This window comes from Pleurodeles waltl, chromosome 4_2 (assembly GCF_031143425.1).
Source record: "Pleurodeles waltl isolate 20211129_DDA chromosome 4_2, aPleWal1.hap1.20221129, whole genome shotgun sequence".
NCBI lineage: Eukaryota > Metazoa > Chordata > Amphibia > Caudata > Salamandridae > Pleurodeles > Pleurodeles waltl.
In genome coordinates this window covers 50,540,475-50,566,231 of record NC_090443.1, presented here as the reverse complement: position 1 = coordinate 50,566,231, position 25,757 = coordinate 50,540,475, and the positions used below count along the sequence as shown (strand labels likewise).

The window sequence follows — 25,757 nt, the reverse complement described above, 5'->3', positions numbered from 1 at the left end:
TTTTTCTTTGTGTTTGTGCTCTCCATACGAGTCCTCCTGTTTTTACAAGCTCCATCACTTCCCATCCGGGCTTCACTTTGAAATGCTCTTTTTTTTTTTTCTTTCGGTTCTTTCTTAAACAACGGCCAGGTTTCACTATATCTAGCAAAAGTAAAAGGGACCCTCGCTATTTCAACAATATCGGTCTGTGTTTTGAAAACATACCAAAAAAATAAAAGATTGCAATACATGTATGAAGTGGCATTATGCATTTCAATTTGAACGTTGTTTTACACTGTAGTGGGTCCCTCCAGTGCCTGAAAACTGAATATTGCTCACCATATCCCATCACATTCTGTTTGCATAATACACTGCAGGCTGGGTCATAAAGCTTTTTTAGGTTTCGATTGCACATCATTTGCGCTGTGCTTGCGAAATCTATTGTATTATTTTTTAAGAATCTTAAAAGGGGCTTAGAGCCCACCCAACACTTATGATGGGCTGGCTTCCACATCACACTACTTACCATTGGCTGGCTCCCATGTGTATCTCATTTCCTTGCTTCCTGTTGGTCAGCAGCTCCTGCTAGCCTAGGCTGTTTCCTACTATTTGGATTCTTTGACTCTTTGTCCAAGCTGTGGAGCTTCTTGGACCAAGTACTGCTTCGGGTGGCCAGTGTTCTTTCACTGGCAAGCAGGTACTCCTTTTTTGTATTTTTTTTTTTTTAATGTACTTCTGCACGTCTGCAGTCTCTCTCTTTCAGCTGTGCACTCCTTCCATCTCCCAGTCTGTGTTCTGTTTTTAGCCACCCCCGGTGTTTTGCCTTGTGCTAAAGGATTTTATTGTTGTAGTCCGCATTCCTTGTTGACACTGCCGGTTTACAGCCCTCAGGTAGGTTCAGACACCTTCTTTGCTTGCATCGCCGCCTCGGGTTGTAAAATGCTCTCTACATGTCGTGTTCCAGGAAGAAGACCGCAAGGAGCCCAACAGCTGCTCAACAGCCCTAAAACGAGTACAACACTGCCTAAGTGATGGCTGTCTACTGGCAGCTAGGGCAGCCATCCCTCCTTTCATCACATGCTCTGTCTACTCATACTCTCCCTCTGTTCCTAGCAGGCCGTCTCTCGCTTCCCTATTCCTCTTTTCTTCACATGGCCTGTCTCTTTTCCTCGTCCCTGTCTTCATTGCGGGTTTGGTCGCTCGCCTCCTCATCCTGTTCATCTTTCTTCACAAGCTCTTTGACTTTTCACTCTTAGGCATGACTTCTTGCGAGGAGTGGATGGACAAACTGTATAGCGCCAAAATATCTTGAGCTATACTTTTGGTGCTGTACACTACACACATTATAGTACGGTCAGATGAGGGCTTCTCCGCTCAGTCAGAATCCCTAATATATGAAGGAGACTGCGGGAGGGGGTAATCACGTGACAGGCAGATGTGCTCTACACGGTATAATTCTGTGATAGGCGCTAAAGAGCGAGTCCCCATCTCGGCCGCATGCATGGGATAGGGCAGATGTCCAGACTGACTGTTGGCCACCTTCGACAGGCTGATCGGGCTGGGGCATATCCAGTCATGTTTGTAAGTGCCTAACCCCTCTCTCCCTCAGTGTTGTCAGCAGTTCTTCTACAGGTCTTTATTTCTCCAAGGTAACGTTTTCTTTTCGTTGTAATTTTGCAGCAAAAGGAGAGAGAGGCAGAGATGCAGCTAAAATTACAGATGGCGTAGAAGAGAGAAAATAATAAAATAAACAATAATTGGCAGACAGTAGGTTTCACCTATACAAACTTTATTGGCTTTGTCAGTGATTGTTAATATGTTGCACAGCAGTTGAGCGTCCATGCAGCGTGGTCTAATGTTACAAAAAAAAAAAAAAAAAAGACGCTGTGATGTGACCTGCATTGATTGCATCGTATCATTGTTTTTTACAACTTTAAGCAGTGTTGCAAAGAAATGCAACATGAAAAAAAAAAAAAAAACAATGCCAAAGCCATTAGATTTTGCATAGGCAAAACCTATTGCCTTTGCCAGTGCTTGTTACATGACTTTCAGCCATCCTGCTGTTCAGCATGTCGAAAAGAGATTGACTTTGACAACGCCAGTATCTTTCAGATTGCCAAGACCATTGGCTTTGCCATTGCATGTTAAGCTTAGTAATCATGAGGCAGTTAATCTTTTGCAATGAGATATTTCTGATTCATATCTGTTGCTGCTTCAATCCCTAATGCATATTGTTCCCTGATTTATATCACACAGTAACAAATCCATTCTTATCACTGTAGTGATTCCTTGCTCCTCAGCTTTCTCATTCTACTTGTAACAACCATCCAAACATCAGTTTAAAAAAAGGTGTTTGCATACCTACATTTCACGGACCAAATCCATCCAGACTGGCCTTCTCTCACCTCAGTTGATCAGAGGCAGAAGCAATTCTAATCTGAAACGAATTCCCCAAAACACAATTTACACACGCATCTTTTCATATTCACTATTTACACTCATTCAAGGCTTAACTTATTGTCGCTTGGCCATCCCCCACCACAGTTTCATACTGGACATCATCAGTGATAATATGGAGACGTCTGTTTTTTCATTGTAGGGTCATGGGTAAATGAACACTCACAAGCTGTCATTGACTGAATAGCTCTGTCTGGGTATGAAATCATCCGAGAGAACAGATCTAATAACATTGGTGGGGGTGTTGTCTTAATTTATTGAAAACATTTTGAAATCATTGAAATAGCCTGAAATGCCACAAACAACTTTGTGATTAATCTGCGCACCATCTACTGTCACCTAGAGCCAACAAAACTTTCATTGAAGAATTCAAGGAATATATAACCTTCATGTAAGAGCTGAAAGAATACATAACAGAGCAACTACAGTTGAACTCCCATAATATTTTCCTTGCGTACATCAAATGGAACAACCCTTTTGATTCTCACACAGCAGCATTAATAAAGCTCTCCAGCCATATTAACCTTTACCAGGCTTCGCAGAAAAGGTAAAACTATTGATCTAGTATTTTAAGATCCATTGTCTTTCAAGTGCCATTCCTCCAGAGAGAGAAAATGGTCTGATCATTCTTTTATCAAAATCACCTTCCACTTTATCACCAATACACTGTCTCTTTGTGCTCAGAGTTCCTTTTACAAAAATAAAAACTTCAAAGGAGATGTGGTAACCAGCAGTCGGTAACATCGCTAGTTTAGATTTCTTGGCCAATGTGAAGGTCTACAAACAACAAATTGGAATCTTTTCCACTTTTGTGTAGGGTTAAATCTGCAGCGACCAAAATAAATAATTGAAGTACTTGGTTGTCAGTCAAACTATTTCAAATGATAAAGTAATCTCTGAAAAAATTAGAGAACCTGCGGCTCAAAGAAGTCTCTTCCTTTTCCTTCATACCTCAAAACAGTGAGAAGAAAATGCAAACCCATTACCAAAGCTGTATTTGTGCAAGGCAAAATAAATAATTGCTGAACTGTTTTAAGTGGGTGAAATTAAGCTCTACACTAGTTGTTTCCAACCTTTTGACTTCTGTGGAGCCCTACTTTATCATTACTGTAACCCGAGGACCCCCACTGAATTATTATTGGAATCCGGGGACCCCCGATTGAGTCATTACTGAAAGATGGGGACCTAATCTGTTCATATTATTTAATTTTCTAAGCAGTCGCGGACCCCCTGAGGAGGCTTCAAGGACCTCCAGGAGTCCCCGGACCACAGGTTGGGAACCACTGCTCTATACCTTCAAAAATCACTTCTTCAACCACAATCCACCATAGCTGAAACTTCTTTTATGATAAGATCACATGCATCGAAAACTCAGTTTCTTCCTCAGAATCTGCCACTCACATCTTTGCACTACTTTTGTTTAAACCTTCTAATGGAATACCTTCTCAGCGATTTGCGAGGATGATCTAAAAAATAATTAAAACTAACTTTTCACCTTGATGATGCCATTCACTCTTTCAAAGAGTGATGTTATTTATTCTCCAACCTGTATTGTTTGGTGAATGCTTCCCTCCAAGACAGTGTCTTTCCTGACTCACTGTAAACGGGTATGATTAACCCCATTAAATAGAATTGCAGACAGATCTAAATACATTTTGCAAATGTCTGATTTGTAATTCACCTTCACTAATTTAAGAAGATTCTTGAAAATTTAGCATTAATCCAGCTCAATAAATGCATTGCAGACCACAGTCTCTTTCCTCCTTAGTAGTCTAGCTTATGGTGCGGATACATCACCAAAACTGATACTCTGAAGAACCTCAATGTCATTCACTCCCAACTTGATGAATGCTCTATTTCTTAAATCATTTGGTGGCATTTGACACAATTGATCACAAGACTGTGTTGGAGATCTTCGAGGTTTGTATGTACACTAGGACTATATTATTAAAATGGTTTGCTTCCTTTTTTCCATTAATAGGAAACAGTTGGGATTGGGAAACCTATCTAAAGATGCTTGTGTGTTGTCCCTTATGGCTCGATCCTAGCTTTGATGCTGTTTAGTCTCTACAAGGAAGATCTCAGCGATTCAAGATAAGGCCTACAAAGAAACCTAGTCAGCATAAATGTAAAAACTGGATGTCTGCTAATCTTCTAAAGCTTAATCAAGGAACATAATGTACCTTCTAATTAAAAGCACACACCACAAAAATAAATGAGCACTGGCTTGCTGAACTCAACAGTGATGAGTTCTCACCAACTGTTGTCATTGAGTTGAAATCCTTGGGATTCTGGTTCAGCACTACACTTTTCTTTTTAAACCTGTTTTTATTGGATTTTTCAAAAAGAAGAGGGAAGGGTAGATAAGGGAGTTGAGTACAGTACTGTCACAGATTTCAAAGTACAACTTGTATTATAATTTGAAAATTTCGAATGAAGAACATTTAGAAGTAACAGTAGGCTGTACATCCGTCAGTGCAACTGCTCTATGTCATATGACAGTGTGTTTTACATGTGTAGATGAGAGGAGTGCGCAGAGCAAGTGAATATCTAACTAAGGGAAGCAAAATATATTTTGGGAAAGGGGGGAGTGAACATGCGAAGGTGGTGATCTGGTATACCTGTGGTCATGAGAGGGGCACTGGGCAAAAGAGTAGGATAAAATAGGAGACAGCAGTATGTCGTAGTAAATAGAGGGATACGCAGGAGGAGAATGATATGGACAAGAAGGAGCTATGGGGATGGTGGCTAGATGTGAACATAAAACAAAATGTGTGAACAGTGCACAGTTGGGGCATGCTTAGTGGAGTTGCAGCTGTGACAAAGCATGCCTTGGTAGCTTCAGGGCAGTAAGTGGTTGCTATGCACTTTCTGTTGAAAATCTGTTCCTAGGGTACCCCATTGCAGGGAGATGGGGTATTTTTGGAGGCTGAGACCTTCCCACATCAGAGCGCCTCCTGTTCAGCTGCGCCCTACTTGCTGAGGGCTCCATGCCAAGCCTCCACCAGTGGTTGGGCTAGGGAGCACCAGTGTATTGTAAGAGTGCATTTAGCAAGGAGGAGGGCCAGGGCTGTGAATCAGGTACACACTTTGTCTTTTTGTGCACTGAAGGATACCAAGAACGCATGCTTCCTATGTCTGCAGATCCGTGACCTCTTGTAACATAGTATGTATTGAATGCCAGAATCCCTGTAGTGCATTCAAGACCATAGGATAGGCTTAAGGTCTGCTTCTAGGGTGTGACAGCAAGAACAGGTGATGTGTGCATTGAGGTAATATCTGTTCGGTCGCGCAGGGGTAAGGTAGGCCTTGTGTGGGAGATTGAACTGGATGTTCTTGAAACATGAGTTAAGTGAAACCTGTTGGGGGTGTAGTAATGCTTGCTCCCATTCTTTGTCATGTATGTCCCTCCCGAAGTCTTCCTCCCATTTGTTTTGCAGTTCAGTAAGAGGAACATCCAAGAGTATGCGGATGGCTTTGTGCAGCCAGGTGACAAAATGTCGGCCTGAGCCCATTGTCAGGATAGTCTGTCAGACTGAATGAGTGGGGGGTTCTGGATTTGAGGCACCCCACAGGGCACGCTAGGTACTACATAGTTGCCAATATGTAAGGAACTGACCAGTGGTGAGATTATATTTGGTGGCAAGTTGTTCAAAGGAGGAAAACTGGCCATTGGAATAGAGATCACCATCTCTGTTAAGGGAAAAAGACCAGGAATCGAGGAAGGCATATTAGAGGGAAGTTGAGCACATATGTCGGTTTGCCACGGGAAAACACAGGTGAATTTGCAACATACATGTATGTGATACCAAGACCTGTAAGGACCAAGGAGAAGGGGACAGTGCCCCCGAAAGCAGGAGGTTACGCAAAGTCGTAATAGGAAGAATACCCCGGGAATCACAGGTCTCGCCCATATAGCGTTCCTCCGTCCATTGAGAGAGCTACTGCAATTTTACTGCCAGGAAGTATGCTTCGAAAGAGGGAGCACCAAGTCTGCCCTGGCCCACTGGGAGCTGGACTTTAAGGGCAACAAGACGGTGGTTAAAGCCCCAAATGAGTGTGGTAAAAGGGAACCTAGCTCTGCAAAGAAAGACTGTGCGGGAACTAGATAAAGGCTAGCAAAATAGTAGAGTAATGTTCGCAACACAATCATCTTGGCTAATGCTATCTTACCAATTGGTGCAAGTGGGAGAGATTGCCAAAATGTCATTTGTGAATGAATGCCCACAAGGGCTCCACATAAGTTCCCTTCATACAGGTCTGTGGGTGAATAGCTGGACACCAAGATAGCGGATTCCCTCTGAGCACCAAGTGAGTGATGTCTCGCCAAGAAAGATGTTATGTGTTGATCGATTGGGACAAAGTGGATAAATAGCACATTTGGACCAGTTTACCCGTAATCCAGAGGCTGTTGCTAAATTAAACAGGGCAACATGAAGCGGAGTAAAGTCCTGAAGGTAAAGGAGTAAGTCATCTGCATACCTAGAGACATCATGTGTGCTATCCTCCAAGGGAATATCCCAAGACTGACCATCCCTCTGGAGCCTTATAGCCAGTGGTTCCATCACTAAGACAAACAGCTGGGGAGAAAGTGGGCAGCCCTGCTGGGTACCACAAGATATGGGACAGGGGTCCTGAAACAGAGGGGGGGGGGGGCAAGATAAATTCAGGAAATTGGGTTCTGGAAGAGCAACCTGGTATACACAAGTAGATGTCTCCCAACACCGATTTCCTGAGCACTACTAGTTATTCCCATGAAAGCATTTTGAGTGCCTTTTCTAAGTCTAATATAAAACAGGCGGCGTGTGGCCTGATCCTAAATGTGGAAGAGGCATTGGATGTTCTGTGAAGTGTTGCTCCCCGGGGCAAATCTGTTTTGATTCATGTGCACAAATGAAGGGACAGCTTGAGAGTATCTAGTGGCAAGAATTTTTTCCCAAATGTTATTATTGGCACCTAAGATGGTGATGAGCCGACAGGGACCCCACACGGTTGGAATCTTGTCAGCTTTAGATATGAAACCAACAAGGACTCTCGCAGAGATCGGGCAGTTTTACACATTTGAGGGCGGCTTCAGACATTGCTACTGAATGGAGTGCAAGTATTGTGAAGAACGTTGAGTAATATTCTAGGGGAAGACCATCAAGGTCTCCAGCCTTAACAGGGGTCCGGTCTTTGATGACCCGTGTGACTTCATGTGTCGTTATCGGGGCGTCTAAGGACATCTTGGTTGCTGAGGATACGAATGGAAGTGGGATGTCCACCAAGAACTTCAGTGAGGCAGCTGGAGAGACTTCACGTGGGGGTTGGTAGATCGCAGAGTAGTAAGAGTGGAATTCCCGTAAGTTCTCGCTCTGAGTATGAACAAGAACTTGTGAGTGAATTTCTGTGATGTGAGTAGTGGCTGTGTCCTGCCCGCAAGCCAAGCAAGTAGGTGTCTGGCCTTGTCCCCCTCCCTTTGGACCCTGGCTCTATGAGCCACAAAGTTGAAATGCCGTAGGCGCTTGAGTAGAGCAGTGTAGTCGGACTTTGCTGCTTAGTGTGTAGGACAACAGTAGTGTCATTATCTGCCCTGCACCCTAGATCATCCAGTTGGGTTTCGGCAATCATTTCCCTTTTCAGGGTCTTACGCACCCCCACAATTTCTTGCATGCATATGCCCCCAATGACAACCTTAAATTAACCCCATTCTACGGATATGGTGGCAGTGTTGTGATTCTTGGTAAAATAGTACCTGATTTGTGTCTTTTGGGATGCATGAAAGGCGGGGTCTTCCAGGGACTAACAAGGGAAACGCCATAACGGTATAGGGGGCTTGGCCATTGTAAGTCCATAACATGGGCATCATTGTCTGAGATTAGGTGGCTTAAATAGTGTGTCGCACCTTGGGGAAGATAGAATTCAAACAAAGAAAACAATTGAGGCGGACATAAAGGTTATGTGGGATGGAGTGGGATGAATAAAGTCTAGTGTATGGGTGCAGTTTTTTCCAGGCATCCGTTAAAGACCAGTGTTGGGCCCAATTGCAGAGTCAAGTGGTTTGCATGACGGAGGGGAGCATGGTAGAGGGTGGAGCGATTTATCCAGGACGGTTTCCAGAACACAGTTGAAATCCACTGCCAAGGATCCCGGGACGTGCATCTTTCAGAACTGCCCTGCATTGGGTGCATAAATGCTACCAGTAAGTACAGGGTGACCTTCCACTCGTCCCTCCAGCAGGACATATCAGTCCTCTTTTTGTCGACTGTAACACCAAGTTCCTGGTAGGGAATCCCAGACCTAACTCATATCATGGCACCTCGCATGTAGGCAGAGTAAGTGGTGCCACGGTCAGTGCCTCGCTAACTCTTGCACATTAAACCATGTTCCTCAGCTGTAGTCTGGAATTCCTGAAGGAGAACAAGTTGGTCCCTGTGGCGTGCATCAAATTAATAGACTGCATAATGGTTCCTGGCCGTGTGCATCCCACAGACATTTAGGGAGAGTAATCTAATGTCATATAGCAGGAACCTCTGGAACGGTGTAATGACATGTTGGGGGTGTGGGAAGGAGGGAAGGAAAAGAAATGCCGCCGTCCCTGGAATCCGGCAAGGTTGTTCCGTGCCTTGGGTGTTGTGCTAACTGTTCTCAGTCACAGGACAGGGAAAGGGAAGAAGAGATAACCTATGATAGGAAGAGTTAAGAAAGGATGAGCAACTGGTGGAGCTTACCGCAACCTGTGATAAGCCCTACCAGTGCATAGTAAATACACACTTAGGTAGGCGAGATGAGGCTTGGTCTCTGCTTGGGGTATATGTTTAGTGTGCCTGAGGTGGCAAGTGGTATAAAGATGTCACCAGAACGCTGTAGGTGGTGTTGATTCATCCCTTAAGGTTTAACTGTGTAAAGACCTAGCGGGCCTTGTTGCAATAAACTACAGCTCTACAAGGGTTACTATAATTTGCCCTGTTAAAAGTAGAAAAACGGGGGAATTAGGAAACATAATCGTAATGTGTTCAGCAATATAAGGATATGTGAAAAACATGTAAAACAATAGCATCCAAGCAATGAAACCAATTTATCTGCTGTCTGTGGAATCACCAATGGGGGCCAGTGCGAGTCCTGATGGGTGTCTTCTCAGGCATCAGGGCCATCCTCAGGCGTGAAGATGTCGGGCACACCCCTACAAAGCTCAGGTTCGCCGCCTTTAAGGCCTTCTTTTAGTTTGCAATGATATGTTCTAAATCTAGGGAGGCAGATGTAGTCGGGCAGAGGGTGGTAGATACTCCTACTTTGCCTCTCCACGTTCGTCGAGGGCATTGTGGACGAGGGAGATTGTGAGAGTGTTGCGCCGCCACTGTATTGCTGATCCATCCAGTCCTAGGCTTCCTTGGGGTCCGTGAAGAAGGTAGTTGTTTTGTTGGAGATGACCTTAATTTGTGCTTGAAATAACGCATTTTGGAGTCCATGTTGGCAAAGGTGGCATTTGACCTCAATAAATGAGGTACATCTTTGTTGCACTATGCGGGTGTAGTCGGGGGAAAGCATGATGGTTTATCCTCAACGCAAAGTGGGGACTGCCTTTCGGTCCGCTCGAAGAATGGAATCCCAATCGCGGTAGTGCAACAGTTTGGCCAGCATGGGGTGTGTCGACGAGCCGGAACCCTGTGTGCCCTTTTGAGGGAGTAAAAATTAATGAGGTCTGCTGCTGGCGTAAATGTCTTAAACCAGTTCTCTAGGTAAAGGATGGGATCTGGGCCCTCAACTCCCTCTGGTAGGCCCAGGATCCTGATGCTCCCTCATGAGCATCCCTCTCCATCCTCTGCCCAGCTCTTGAACTGTTGCACCCTGACTTGCAGGTCCCATAGTAACTGCCCGATAGGGTCCAGAGGTGATCAAGTATGATGGATGAGGTGAACCCCCCAAAGGTACCACTCTAGGAGTAGACCCGGGGACTACTAGATGACAAAGTTGCAGCCCCCTGAGGCCACTGGTGGGACCATGCACCACGTTATAGTTCTTTGACACTGAGATCAGGCCATGTCATCCCTGGACCTTCTCCTGTAGCCCTCTCCACAGACCGGAATTCAGGGCCCACCCAAGTGCCAGTGGGCTCTAGATGTACAAGGTCGGGAAGGGAATCCTCTAACAGGTTCCAACTGTGAATTACAGTGTAGTAGGCCTGTATGATGTTGAAGCAACCCAGGGGAAATCTGAGGTGGGGCAGAGTCCAGACAATGTTGTGAGGAGAGCAAGTCGGTCAAGAGGCCTGGAGCAAGAACAGGCCCTGCCTGTGACATTAGCTGCAAGACCTGTCGCTTGCGGGCCCCAGGGAAGATCAAAAGGCCTGGTGGCACCCCCTGGCACCCCACATGGAGTCCTTAAATGGTCCCTGGGAGCATGAGGGGTGAGAACAGCCACCTCTAATGTCTCCCACAAAGAGATCCACCCCCCAGAGTGAGCTCCTACAGAAATAAGAAATTAGTTCAGGCAGTCGTTTGCTTCAAGCAGTCACATAGTATGGCATCTCAGCAGAAAGCCCAAGTGGGCCCAACAGAGTTTGTTATGGTGGACTCCTCAATAGGTGCACACCTTGTTCCTGGGTACTGGCACTGGCTAGTGGGGGCAACATGCCCGACGTACCCTGCTCCTCGCTGTAGCCCGGCCCCTGACTTTGCTTTGCTGAGGTCTGTGAAAGATCTTTAACAATGATTTTTTTGCACTGCTTTTTAGAGTGCAGATGGGCCGATAATGAGTTTGAGGTAGGGCCCAGCAGCAGAATATTGGCAGCTACTGCTCATCAAGGCAGCACGGTAAGGCACAGAGCCGGTCAGAGGATGTCCCATGCCTGGAGGGGTCCTCCGCAGCCAATGCTCACCCCTCTGCATGCCTCCAAAGGCTCTGGCAGGGTGTATCTGGGACTAGGAGCCGCCACAGGTGGCGCAGGCTGCCACAGCGGGATGTTGAGTCAGCTAGGTGAAAACAGTGATCCAGGCAGTACAGGATTGGTCTAGGAGCGGGGCAGACACTGAAGCGGCCCTCAATGTAAGTTGCAGCAGCTGCTTTGAGTTGTGAAAGTTAGAGACAGCCCCAGCCTCGTGGGCACCTCCGCACCTCTGGAGCAGCACCAGTTGTTTTTCTGTCTGCTTGTGGCTCCCAGAGGGTTCAGGTCTGTGCTCAGTGGTACACTTACATCCATTGATGCAAAATCATGCAGTCTACTGGGCCAGCAACATGGATGGTAATTGATTAAATGGGTAATGGAATGGTGTGCTCTGTTTGCATCCACTGTGTTGGCTGTCCATGCCACGATCCCAGCGCTGAGTTCTTGATAACACATCATGCAGAACAAATTGCTGCCAAAGCGAGCAGCTTTGTACAGTAGAGTTGGGTGAGCCACTTACGGTTGGTGCCAGAGGCCTGATGTTGGCTCAGCTCAAGGACCCCGAACCAAAAAATAAGCAGTTTTTAATGTGATTCTGCCTGCCGTTCACACTTTACCAGCATGCGTCAGGAATTAAAAATAAAGCATAAACCTTTGGTGCTAAAATTGAGAGAATGAAGTTGCCATCTAATAGATTAATACATGAGTTTGGTGTGCGCATTGTACAAAAATCATCTGATATATTAAGGGGGAATATTTTTTCATGTTAAAGAAATTACTTTTTTTATTTTAAAAAGGCTGTTCCATTTTCGCCTGTTAGTTGCATGATTTAGATGCCAACTATTTTCAGTGCTTGGCTCATACATTGGTCTTAGAGCCCAGAGAGACCCTCTGCTTGGCTCATTCTGTTAATTTACTGGCTTGCCCATCTCTGTTGTATACCATCAAAAAGCATATATTTTTCAGTCGTAGCACAATCTTTGATGCTTTTAAAAAATGACTATCATAAACTCTGTAGTAGTATCTGTGTCTTACTCCCATCTACCCCAATTAAAGCATAATGCACTGTACAGACAACATATGCCCATATTACCCCTCTCCTAAAAGACTTTCACTGGCTCCTCTTGAGCCAGATTAAAATAGATGTTGGGTTATATTACCGACATGTTATTTACCTTAGTACTCTATCATGCCTTTTCTTTAGCATCAGAAGACGTGGGAACAGCAAGAATCTAAGAATAACCAGTTGAACTAAAACTGGTCAAATCCTTATTGAAGTTTCAGAAAAAAACTGAAAGCTTTACTGTTCAGCCTGCACCTACTATAACACCCTTCTTAGCTCAGTGTTTCTTCATCTGAAGTACTTGTCCCATTTCTCTCTTCTATTCTTTTTCGTAGACTTTCCTCATTTTCCCCTCATCCCTCTAGCCAGTTTCTTCCAGTTGGCACCTTCCCTCTTCACCGCACTGCCATCAGAAATCTTTCTAAGGATACACTCCCAGAATGTGCGATGACTGTTCCACCTGTCCTTTGCTCAGCGTCCCAGTCCTGCTCCTGTATCTTTTTTTCTGTGTATTGTTGAAGTTGTTGAATTTTACCTAGTTGTTTGTACAGTGCACTGATCACTTTGGATTCATAGTGCTTTATAAGAAAGCATAATTATGAACTTCATGTAGACCCCATTAATTAACTACTTGTGCGTTTGCAACACAGCAACAATAATTTATACCTGGAGACGTTGCAGAAAAATGAAAGTATTCTGTAAGTGTTTTTATGATTGAAACTTGTACCAGAAACTCTACTCCTTTTACATGAGCTCTTCTTCCACCGTCAAGATAGTCTGCCTGCTCCTCACCACACCCTCCCGGTCCCCAATATATACACCTTGTATCTGAACCTTCTCCTTGGTTAACCCCCTTGACTGCATCGCACCTGCTGCATGGACCAATATGACATAGCTGTCTTCCAGTACTGCACTAATTCATGTAGTTTGACCAAACCTTTTGATTTGATATGTTCATTCCCACATTTCTATAATCTTTTTTGTTAAATTAATATACATTTAAATGTTTAGAAAAGGTTGGTTGGGTGTGGCCAGCCAAGAAAGCCGTCAGGACGCGTCTCTATGGACCTACGTTTCTCCATCTCCTAATCCTGTGACGTCCTGCAGTGATAGCCAGCAACCTGCCTCCACTGGGTGGTCGAGCGGTATCCTTTGGCCCCACGAGGGAGAAAGGAATGGATCTTCCGGAGGAACTGCAGTCCACATGATCCTGTGCCTGCCATATCACTGATTGTAGCAATTTGTGGTGGCCTCAAGAGGAGCCCCGGCACTCCAGAGCCAGGGGCAGCGGTGCGGAGACCCTGCCGATGATTGGGTGGTGCAGGAAAGCCCATTTAGAGAGGCCGGCTCTGAGGGGGCACCATGTTGCTGCAGAGCGATGGCTGTGTACCCCACCTGGGTTCCCTGGGCTTGGAGCTGGACGGCGAGACCTGTATAGTAAGAGAGGGGACATGAGGATTGGCTTCCCAGATCTTGCATTTACCGGCCTGGAAGGGCCTGTACTGCCTCCCACAGACCTGGGCGCTGCTGAGACAGGTATGCCTCTACAGCAGCAGCCAGTAGCCCTTTGCACTTGCTATGTGGAGACGTCCTTTGGCAGCTGTAGTAACCCCTGTGCAGGGTTCCATTTGTTGACAGCAGGAGGGAGAAATGGAGGGCAGAGCAGGGCAGCGAGGAAGAGCTCTGGCAGCATACTGGGCAGTGCAATGAAGCTGATTACAAGGAGCCCAAACTATGCAGCGAGATGAACTGTTGTCCCCTGCTCCACATTGTTTTTGTGACCTGACAGGAAACCTGCTGTGGATCCGACAGAGTCCTGTGCCTGGTAATGAATCGGGTACCAGACTGCCCAGACAGTGCAGAACCATCTGAGGTGGTAAGCCTACATCTCTGGGGTGTTGGGTTAAGGGGTAACCCTGGAGGTCCTTGCTCAGCTATTACACTGACTCTGTGAGGCCCTCGTCCCTTTACCCCTCTGCTCAGAACACCGCTTGGCCCTTTTACTGGAAGGGTGGTGAGGTGGAGCCCAGGGGAGCCTATTGCTCCTGGATCCCCTTTGGGACTTGTATCCTGCTTGCTCTGGGGGTGGCTCTGACTCATTCTAACGCTACTGCTTTGACGCCCTCCCTGCGGCACACCTGAGTGGATGTATTGATCAGTGGATGCACTGGTTACCTCCCTGGGAATTTTGTATTCTGCGTCTACGGAAGTTCCAAGAGGCCTATTTCACATCCATATCATGGGGCGCCTGTGACATCCTTTTCTACCTCCTGGAGTGACTGTTGTCTGCCTATGTGAGTATTGAGGGTGGAGGGGGGGCATATGCATTTCTCGTGGGCTTTGAGGCAAAACTAGTGCTCACATCTTGCTCTGTCTCACATTTGATATGGGAAAGGACAGACTCCAGAGGCAATTGCAGGGTAAACACCATCACACAGTACACATCTTCGTGCCAGACCACCCAGAGATTCACCAGATAGGGACGCCAGGGTACGCCTGAGCGCTGACTGGAGCGCCAGGGGGAGCCATTGAGTGCTGCCCTACTGGAGGCCATACAGAGGTCAAGATTGGCCCTGGCGGGCCGAATTGTAGGCTTATCTATCGAAGTAAATTTGCTCCGTGTGGATTTGCAAAAAGTAGCAGATCAAGTTGACAATGCGGAATCCAGCATCACCTCGCTCCAGGCAGAGGTACTGCAACTCAAACAGCAGGTAGCATGCTTGACTCGGTTACTGGCATCCTGGAAAACTGAGTTGAAGATGCTTAGGGCCACTCAAGGAGTAATAATGTATGCCTGCTGATCTTCCCTGAACTGGTGGTAGGACAGTCTGCTGAACATTTTCTGGAGCAATGGTGAGAAATGCACTGCAGACCGGGGGAGACAAAGGGCAGCCCTGGCACACAACCGTACCCATCACCTATGTGTCTGAACTTAATCGACCAGTCTTCACCCTGTCCATTGATTCAGTATATAGCAGACGCACCCATGCCCAAATATGCACACCAATCCCTATTTCCTCCAACACTCTCGTAAGGCAATGCCACTTTACTGTGTCAAATGCTTTAGCAATATCACTGGAGCCCAAGCACCAGTTCCTTCTCTTTACCTTCCGCCTCATGTAGGACACACATTAGTCGTCTCAGGTTCATGGTAGTGTTAAGTCCAGGGATAAAGACACACTGAGCCTCATGGATCAACTGAGAAATCATCAGCTGTAGACTAAGAGCCAGAGCTTTACAAAGTATCTTCATGTCCATGTTTATCATAGGTGAGCGGACGATGGGTGGAGGGATCTGAGGAGTTTGAGCCTGGTTTCGAAACTCTAGAATTGTAACCCTCTCACATAGACTGGGGCAGAACACCGGTGTCATGGACCCCCTGATATACCTCAAGCAGTCGCCGCATCAGGTGTGGTAGGGTTTTTATCTGATGGTATGTACCTATGTACAATGGAAGTCTATTTGGATTATCACTTAATATATGCACATGTTTAGAGCTATTACTGGCTCTAAAATTGTAACAGCAATTTGTCCACATAGCTTTGTGGTTATTCCATATTTCTGTATGGTACATAGATTATCTTTTTCTGAACTCACATTCTTAAGTAAAATTTAAAAAAACAGATAGCTTTCCTTGGCATTCATTTTCTATTCATATTATTTTAATGCACTTAGATGATTGGCACATACACATTGAAAAATCGGTGTAAGCCACTGGTCAGTGGTTTGGCTGTAGTTATCGTGTGTTCTCTGACAAACTATGAAAGTTACATATTTCTGTGGCTGAAAGACCAAGGGAATAATTGCTGTCTTAGATAGACATTTGATACTAAAATTACAGCGGTTAACCATAGTAGCAGTTTTTCTTTTTTTAAATGTACATTTTTGTGTGAATTCACTGGCAATGTTCTGTGGGGAACCTTCAACAATCTACACAAAGGAACCAATGATTAATTCAGAATGGTGTCTAGGTCTCCAATACATATAGTTTCCTGTTGTCACTAATAACTGCAAGCATGTATAAAGGACAAAAATAGACACATTGACCACCACAAAAAAGACGTCATAATGGTTATCTTTTTATTCTCCACTTAAGTTATTTCAGAAAGCGCAGAATAGGTTGAAATTGGCACTGTTCATCTTTTGTTGAGCTTATTTAAAAAAAAACAACAAAAAAAAAACACAAAAAAAAAACCCCAGCGACAGGGTTTTAAATTTGTTGTTATATTTTGAGTATCCTACAAGGCTGCTGCAGAACAATAAAGAAATCCTCCATATCTACTATACCGCCAGCATTTTAGGGGAAATAAGTTTCACATTTGATTTGCGTATAACTGTGATTGATTTTGACATAACTGTGAATTGACCCAAATGTCAAATAAAAATCTTTGTGTTAAATGGCTAAATGACTTAAAACTTTCCACACTTTCTGATGTTAGTTGCATTCTTGCTAATAATGTGAAAAGAAAATCTATTAATTTGACATTCAGGGATAACTATGGTACATAACATTTTCATTCTCCAAGCTCCTCCAGGCAAGTGAGCCTTTTTATTTGTAAGCATTTTATACTTTATGAATGGACTGCAGCAAGTAATATGTTATAATGGTGTTTGAGGAAAAGCAAGATTCCATGTTTTAGTTTAGGTTGTTTTGCCCTTAGACGTGTTTTGCTTTTTTGTGTGAATCGATGTATAGTGGGTATTTGCAGACAAGTAAAGGGCTATTAATGTGTCGGCCAGTCTAAAACCAACAGTGAAGCAGTTCTTGTATAGCTACTAAGACAAACCATGCACTACCCTCTGTTACTGTGGGATTTCACTCACTGCTCACTTCCCCACCCTAGGAGGAAGAACCGAAGCCAGTAGAACCTGCCACCAAAGTTGAAACACTGCCAACACCAGAGAATACCCCTGAAACGTAAGTATTGACTTGCTTCTCAGAATCATAGTCTTGTCTTCATTAACTTTGTTTTGAGAAATATGCCATTGTTCCCATGTAATGTGATACGAGTGGCTAGTGATGGATGTGTATAGAGTGAGAACAGATAAAGTACCACATGACCTATGCGATGTTGGTTAAGTGGTGACTAGAATAAGATGGAGCTCCCACAGGATTTTTGTTAGCCATATAAGTGGGGTCAAAAAAACTAAAATGTTCAATAAATGTTCAGCAGTAGATGTCTGATTCCTGTATTGATTCATTTCTTAAACTGAATGTTATTGTATGATTTAGATTGTGCATAATTATTTTGGATGCTTATTCACCTGAATGATGGTTATGTAAAACAATTATAAATTGTTTTAAAAACATTCACGTTAAGTACTTCTGTCTTTCAAAATCCACATTTCTATTAAAATGCACACACACCTAAATAATCACTGAAAACCTAGGGTTAAAATATATTGTTTGATTTTGTTAAAATACGGTAGCCTTCGTTTAAAACAACCCCAGAAAATCAATTAAAAACAGGTCGGTGCTGTAAGGGTTACAAATGAAACATTTCCTAGCTATCATAAAGGAAAGTTTCAATTCTATTAAGGGCACAGAGGCAAAAATTAGTCTTATTCTAATTTTTTTTTATTCATATAGCAGCCATGTCAAAACACATTAACTGAACAAAACTTAATTTCCCATAAACCTTAGGAAACATAAAGGTGACAGTTCATCCAATGGGAATTCACGATTGTCCTTACCCAGCTCAGTGCCCTCTCCATCTCCCTCTTTCTTCCAGTGACCAAAGCCGAACGCGGAAGATACTATTCCTGATTAGAATTATCCAAACCTGCGATAAACCAAGAACAAACTAAGATTTCGTCCTCTGCACAGATAAAAGCGAAATGCGTGAAGGTTATCACCAACAGTCAATGAATCAAAGATTGTAATCTTTAATCAGTCCTTAAACATAGAAACAATCAACAATTTGGATGAATAAGTTATTGATTCTAAAAGTGTTTTACTTACATGTCATAAATTGATTCCATGGCCTTGGGAGGGCAACGGGGATGTAAAAGGTGGGCTAATCCTCGCCGCTGTGCCCTTAATTGAATTGGAACTTTCCTCTACGGTAGCTAGGACATTTTTTCATTTGATGTCAGGACCCAACCCAGATGCGAGGATTAGGCATGTTCAGAGCTTATCTACTACCAGAGACTCAATGGAGAAAACTGGTTTATAATTAAACCTTTTAAAAGATTAATCTGATGACCAATCCGCCATATTCAAAATCTCCTCCAGACCGTTCCGGTTCCCTAGAACGAAAGCCTTGGAGGCCATAGCACCTCTGGTAGAATGTGCACCAAAACTTTTTGTGTCCGTGCCTGCCTCCTGCATGGCCCATGGAACTCATTGTGCAGTGGTAGGGGAGATCGCTCTGAACGATTTCCGAAGAGCAATGAGAAGTTGCTGCTCTCCATGAGGACGAAGGTCTTCTGTCATAACCTCGTATGCCTTGATACAATGTCCCACACAGAGTCATGGAGAACCCAGAAAGGAGGGTTAAGATATCAGGTATGAGTTACACTTTGCATCTTGAGAGGGTGGCCAATTTTGCCGATAATTGTTTGAGAGAGGTATTTGTTTCTGGGCCAGGCGATAAAAAGGTTCAGCACCTTACATGACCTGCTGGAATTGCTCATTGAAGGGTATTAACTAATCTGTAAACCATCCCCTCTTACGGCAATGGCGCTAAAAAATGTAGGATATGGACAATGCCCGTCCCCACAGGATCGAAGTGCCTTTGATGGCACCAGCCCAACCATCGGGACCAAGTCGATTGGTAGCATTTTGACGATGCTGTCAGCCCAGGCTCGGGAGAGGAGGTCCACAGCATTTCGCAAAAGCCCCGGGACTTGCCAGCGAGACCGGTAATCCTTCACGCCATAAGCTGGAGAGTGCTGTTCATCACCAGATGGTGAGGGTTCCTGGATGGATTGATGAGGAGAGGTAGATCTTGGGGTAGATGGGTCCTTGGTTCAGCACTTCACTGTGCAAGAGCCCGCAATCTAGTCCAGACAGTTTTATGTGGAATTATTGCTCATTGGTTGACTATCCGCCTGTGGTAAAAACCTGCTCTCCAACCAGAGCCTCTCGCATCTGATTGGATCGCAAAATCGGGTAGAAAACCGAAGCTGGCCCGTCTGTTCCAGGCCTCCGTGCGCATGAGCCACCGATGCAATTCCGTCGTGACCTGTTCTGGGGGGGGGGGGGTCTGTTGACAGTAAGTGGGAGGCCTTCAAGCGTTGAAGAGTCCGAAAATTAAGAGGGGCTGGGAAGATGGCCTGTATGGAGGATGATAGACGACCACTTTGACGCAGGGAGGTTGCCAATTTTGAGAGAGTTCTCCGTATCTGGTGCTGGATTCTGGTCATCTCCCTTGACGGTAGACTCTGGAAAGCTTCCACGAAGTTGATCTCAAAGCCTAGGAAGGTGAGACATTGAGAAGGAATTAGTGAAGACTTTTGTAGCTGATTACGAAACGCAGGGTTTAGAGGAGTTCCGCTGTCTTCCCCAGGCATTTTACTAGAGATGGTGCAGTTGGCGTTACTTAAAGAAATTATCGCCTGTGGGGACCAGCCGGATCGGATCTCAGAAGAAATCAAGGCCCTGGAGGATTTTGCATGGGACAGAGATGTCTAACAGGTTATCTTGGCACAACTGCCATGAGCCGTCAATACCTTTCTTGGGGTCCCTAATTTTATTTTGCCAGAAAAGTGCCTAATCTGGCGTCAATCCCGTGGCGACTGCGACCTTGCCTTCAAAGGAAGGCTGCGAGCCTTCCACCTTCCTCTAAAGATTTTCTTTCAAGCTCTCACAGCGAACTGCATACTTGTCCAAACAGACAACACAGCAACCTTGCATTACCTAAACAAACGGGGAAACTCGCGGTCATCCTCTTTCCCAAGAGCCTCAGACCATCTGTAAATGACTGCTGGCATGATATCTCACTATAACGGGCAACTATCTGCCAGACACTCAAACAATGCAGGGATACTATCTCAGTTGAAATTTGCAAGACAATCACGACTGGTTCTCAACAACGACATCTTGCAAGAATTCTTTCTAGAGTGGGGATATCCTCAAATATATTTGTTCATAGATGCCAACAACTGAAAATTCCAACTCCCCAATTTGCAGAAGAGGCACATACAACATTCCTTTGCGGAAAACCTTCACTTGGTACCTCTAGGGCACTTGAGTGGGACACCTTCAAGGTGGTTACCAGAGGTCAGTGCATTCAGGAGATAATGGGGGTCCGTGGAACCCTGTAGCTGGAACGAGTTGAAGCAGAAAGTCACCTTGCTGACTTAGGAAAACAGTCAGCAACTGCTGCTTCTGACCCTTCCTATTACGTAAATGTGAAGGATGCCCATGACAAAATGACACCTTGCGCTTGATACTAGAGCTCCGACTACCTACGGACTAGTGATCTATGAGCAGGAGGCATTCCTGTGGGAGTTCCATGCCTACGATGCGCAAGTTACAGAGATACACCCTCACCCCACGGCAGTACCATCCACATTTATATCGGACTTTCTATCCAGAATCCCTCTCCTGCGGTTCCCCTTGGCGACAAGGACTGCCCTAGACACCCCTGATAACCGTACAGGATTTCAAACAAGCGTGCAATAAATCCCCAGGTCTGGATGGCCTCCCAGTAAAGTGCTCCTCAGCCTTTGCTACCCAATTTGCCCCACGCCTGACAGAGATATATGCAGAGGCCCTATGTCTGGGGAGCCTCCCTGCTTTGGGAGTTGGTCCTAGTGTTCATCCCGAAACCTGCCTTCGACCCTGTCCAGCCAGGATCATACTGTCCCATTGCAATCCTGGGGACAGACTACAGGATTTTGGGTGAAGGTCCTTAGGAGCAGTTCTACACTTGTTCTTCTAGACCAGAATGGTTTAGTTCCTGGCTGGAATACTTCCCAAAACATCAGCCGGCTCTTACACGCCCAGGTCTGGGGAAAATTCCCACGTGTGGCATACTTGGTCCTGGACATAGAGAAAGCGTTCGACACACTCTACTGGGACTATTTCTTCCATGTCCTACCACGGATGGGCATTTGGATCTCTAGGAGTACGCCTTTACTATACTCTGTTTGACCTGTATGAGGGCAACCTTTGCGGGGTGTTTGCGGGCATCTGTTCTTAGATGACCTTCTGACAGTCACTCTCCCGCTCAACCCCATCGGCAGGATTGCCCTTGCAAAAATGTTAGTTCTACCACGGTTGTTATATTACTTTGCTAATCTTCTACTTACTCCAAACACCCCCACCCCTCTCCAGCTTTAAAGATATGGAATGGGGGCGCTTCAGCGGGCGACGAGGTAGGGAGGTCTTGGAGCGCCCTCCTTTGAGGCATAGTTACTGGCAGCACAGTTGCAATGGCTGTTGCACTGGACAGCAGGCTGATACATCGGTGAAGCATGCTATGGCTGAAGCAAAATTGCACCCTCTATACTACACAGCCTCTTATTCCACAAAGTCGTTCCACAACCCCCCCGACCCCCCCACCTCCCCACCACCCATGGCCAATACGGGTGTCAGTAGTGTGGTCCTGCATGCTCCACGTCCATCGCCTTTCATCAAATAAGCCCACTTATGCCCAGAATATCCCCCAATGGGAATACTTTGCTTTCCTGGATATCACACTACAACGTCTTTAACACGCTGGCTGTCTAGCTCCCTCCAAACAACCGGAGACCTTCATGCAGAAGGCCTCCTGATCCCTTTTGACCACCCTGTGGCGGACCGCGGCCTTCCGTCTGGCCAATTCCTAACGCATAAATATCTGCGCAACACAGTGCGTAAGCTGCGGGCAGCAGGGGACACAGAACCGCCCACACACTCAGTTGTATGCACCATGCTCACAATGGGCACGGGCAGACATCTCTTCACTTGGATATATAAGGCTATACGTGAGCTCCTACAGTTCCCCCCCTCACAACTCTTCATCATCAATGCGAAATCGGAAGGGACCATCTAGACAGGGAATGGTCCATGGCAGTGGTTCCCAGCCTGTGGTCTGGAGACCCCTAGGGGTCTGCGACTGTTTAGAAAATTAAATAATATTAACAGATTAGGTCCCTGGCTTTCAGTAATGACTCAGTGGGGGGGTTCCAGGATAAAGTAGGGGTCCACCGAAGTCTTAAAGATTGTGAACCACTCGCCCAAGGCATTACAGCAACTGCAAGGAGTCTCCCAGAACACTAGGCCTCATAACATTCAGTACTTCCGCTTGCACAAGGCATACCTTACCCCTGCCTGCCTGAACTGTTTTTATCCATCAGCCCAAAATACATTTGCGCGCTGCTCCTTTCTGGGGCGGATCGCTATCATATGCTATGATCTTGCCCTACACTGAGCCACTACTGGTACACGATCCCCCGGGAGGTGTCAGAGCTGAATAATTTGCATAAATGGGAGGCGACAGCCCTGGGCATTTTCAAGCACAGAAAAAGCCATAAGGTACGCAACCACTTCGCAGCCTTAGCATTACCATTGGTGACCCGTACACTATCACTACACCAGTGTGCAATGGTCCCTCCACCAGTGGAGGCATGTCAGGGAGCCCTAAGGAAGTGGGAACGACTGAAAAAAAGGCTCTCCGCGACAAGGAGGCAGCACGACTTCCGCAAGCGCCCCATTTCTGGTAAATGGACTACAACCCTATCCCATGTCCACCAGTCACCCGAGATGACGGGAAACCCCCTTGATAGGCACCACTATTCCCCTCTCTTACCCCTTGCCCAACACTCCTCATTGTATGAGACACCTTGGTTTCTCATTTGCCCACCTCACAAAGGAACAGCTATTTCTCTACAGACCCTGGCACTCTATGGCAGCCTCTCACCACAGTTGTCACTACATTGGGACATGACTCTCACCACCCTCTTACTCACTTAAACCTCCTAGTTCTCTTATCCCAGTTCCCTTACATTACAGTTCTTCTCTAGCAGATACCACGCCTCCCAGTTCAGGCCAAGATAAGCCCACCTTATGTCACTGATGCAGGAGTGTGGAATTTATTAAAATATCTCCTTGTCCATAGGACGTGTTCCTTCATAAATCTAGTTGTCCTGTATAAAAAAAAAATAAAAAAAATTGTCCCTTTGGTGCCATGTAGAGTGGCGCCACATTATGGCAGCAGTCTCATTATATAAGAGTTCTGATAATAGCCTTTCTGATTATGCCAGAACTAATACTATAATTGGGGTGAATACTAGCTATTTCCTTATTTTGCCACCTTTCTGTAGATCTACATACAGGGGACTGGAGGCAGCGATAAGCAAATGTTCCAGAATTGGAATGCCCTTTTGTGTCTGTGCAAACCTACTAACTTGAATTTCTTATAGCATTTCACCAGCTCTTCTCTAATCTTTTCTCGTACTGGGAAGGATTGGAAATTTACTCCTAGCAAGGGCAGAAGTAAAACTTCTTCCAGAGTTGGGGAAAAAATTGGTTGGAGGGAAAGTAAACTTGTAAACACTCAACATATTTTCTCATGAACAAATCTACACATGCACATTTGCTAGTGCCAAAATACAGTTCACAAATATTTTCTAGGAGTATGATTTCCTGGTCTACTTCTGTAAATTCTTGTGAAATTCATGAAATTTGAAAATCTGCACTAATGCAAAGACATATACCATGGGTATACTTTTGTGACTAGTTAGGTCTGGCGTTAAGGAAGACCTTTTGTTTTTATTAAAATTCTATCTCGCTCTCTTGCCACCTATTGGCTCGCTTCACTGTGAGTGATAACAATCTGCTCTTTCACAAGGAGCATATCGGCATTCAAAGTAGTTTTGTTCAGTGCCAGAAACTAGTGATGCAATGTGTGCTTTTTGAGACCGAAAATACTTTTGCTTTTTGCCATTGTTTGTTACAATGGTGAGGACCTGGCAGCTCCCACAACAGTAAAGTTTTACAAAAGGCATGACAAATTGATACATGCATTGACAAAACTAAGACTGACCATGAATGGCAGACCATTGGTTTTGCCAATGCGTGTTTGTCATGTTTCCCATAATCCTGTTGAAGCTGGTTTCACTGATTTTCCATTCTGAATATTTTTTGGAAATAGTAACATGCATGAAAACATTTTACTGAACGATGCTTCTAAGCTATGTTGCTTTACATTTTGCAGTCATTTAGTAAACCTTTTTTTCCTAGTTGCATTTTTGTGTGAATGTTTTACTTTGAAAGCAAAGAATCATCAGTCTTGCTTATAAGCTTCTGCAAATATTTGCATCTAATCAGAGAGCATTGTGGCACACATTACATGATCGTGTGCTGACCTCATCAGAGGCTAAAATTGTTTTAGGCCATATCTGTCCCCCTTGGTGGCAGATCAGCCTATTTTTATTAGGCCAGTCTGCTCCCAAGGGGGGCAGAAACCAGTAGACACCAAGGATTTTCATTTTTTTGCGTCAGTTTCACACAAGGGGAGCGACCCCATAGGCAAGGGTTGTTCCCGTAAGAGGCCTTATTGCTTTTGGCCATATCTGCCACCCTTGGATCAGCCTATTTTTGGAAGGCCCATCTGCCCCAAGGGGGGCCGAAAGCCCACCAGGGAAAATGTTTTTTGTGTTTTTTTTTTATTTTTTTAAGAGAGGGTTTGGGGTATGGCCATACCCCCACCCCAAATAAATGGGGCCAAAGTTGTTCTTCCCACTGGTGGGTAGATGGGGCAGTTACCCCCGATCCACTCCCTGGGTGCAGAAAGCCTATTAGATGCCAGGGAATAAAAAAAATTTAAAAAAAGTGGTGTGGTCACTACCACCCACCATGGGCATGGTTATGCCCCCACCTCAACTGAATGTAGAAACAATCTTTTGCTGTTCCCTGTACACTAAGGGGGTCATTCCGACCCTGGCGGTCATGGACCGCCAGGGCCGGGGATGGAGGAAGCACCGCCAACAGGCTGGCGGTGCTTCAGGGGCAATTCTGACCGCGGCTGTAAAGCCGCGGTCAGAAAAGGGGAACTGGCGGTTTCCCGCTGGTTTTCCCCTGCCCCAGAGAATCCTCCACGGCGGCGCTGCAAGCAGCGCCGCCATGGGGATTCCGACCCCCTTCCCGCCAGCCTGTTCCTGGTGGTTTACACCGCCAGGAAGAGGCTGGCGGGAATGGGTGTCGTGAGGCCCCTGGGGGCCCCTGCAGTGCCCATGCCACTGGCATGGGCACTGCAGGGGCCCCCTAACAGGGCCCCATTCAGATTTTCAGTGTCTGCAAAGCAGACACTGAAAATCGCGATGTGTGCCACTGCACCCGTCGCACACCAGCAACTCCGCCGGCTCCATTCGGGGCCGGCTTCATCGTTGCTGGGGCTTTCCCGCTGGGCGGCCTTTGGCGGTCGCCCGCCCGCCCAGCGGGAAAGTCAGAATGACCGCCGCGGT

At 45.6% G+C, this 25,757-nt stretch overlaps 1 protein-coding gene across 3 annotated transcripts in view; it reads left to right on the top strand.

Annotated features, from left to right (window-relative positions):
* The window catches only part of SARNP (SAP domain containing ribonucleoprotein), a 432,317-nt gene that overhangs the window by 113,836 nt on the left and 292,724 nt on the right, over nt 1-25,757 (top strand). For all 3 annotated transcript variants that reach the window (XM_069230612.1, XM_069230611.1, XM_069230613.1), the window contains one exon: nt 17,207-17,280. In XM_069230612.1, coding sequence (XP_069086713.1) covers nt 17,207-17,280 — 74 coding nt within the window. The remainder of the gene's footprint in view (nt 1-17,206; nt 17,281-25,757) is intronic.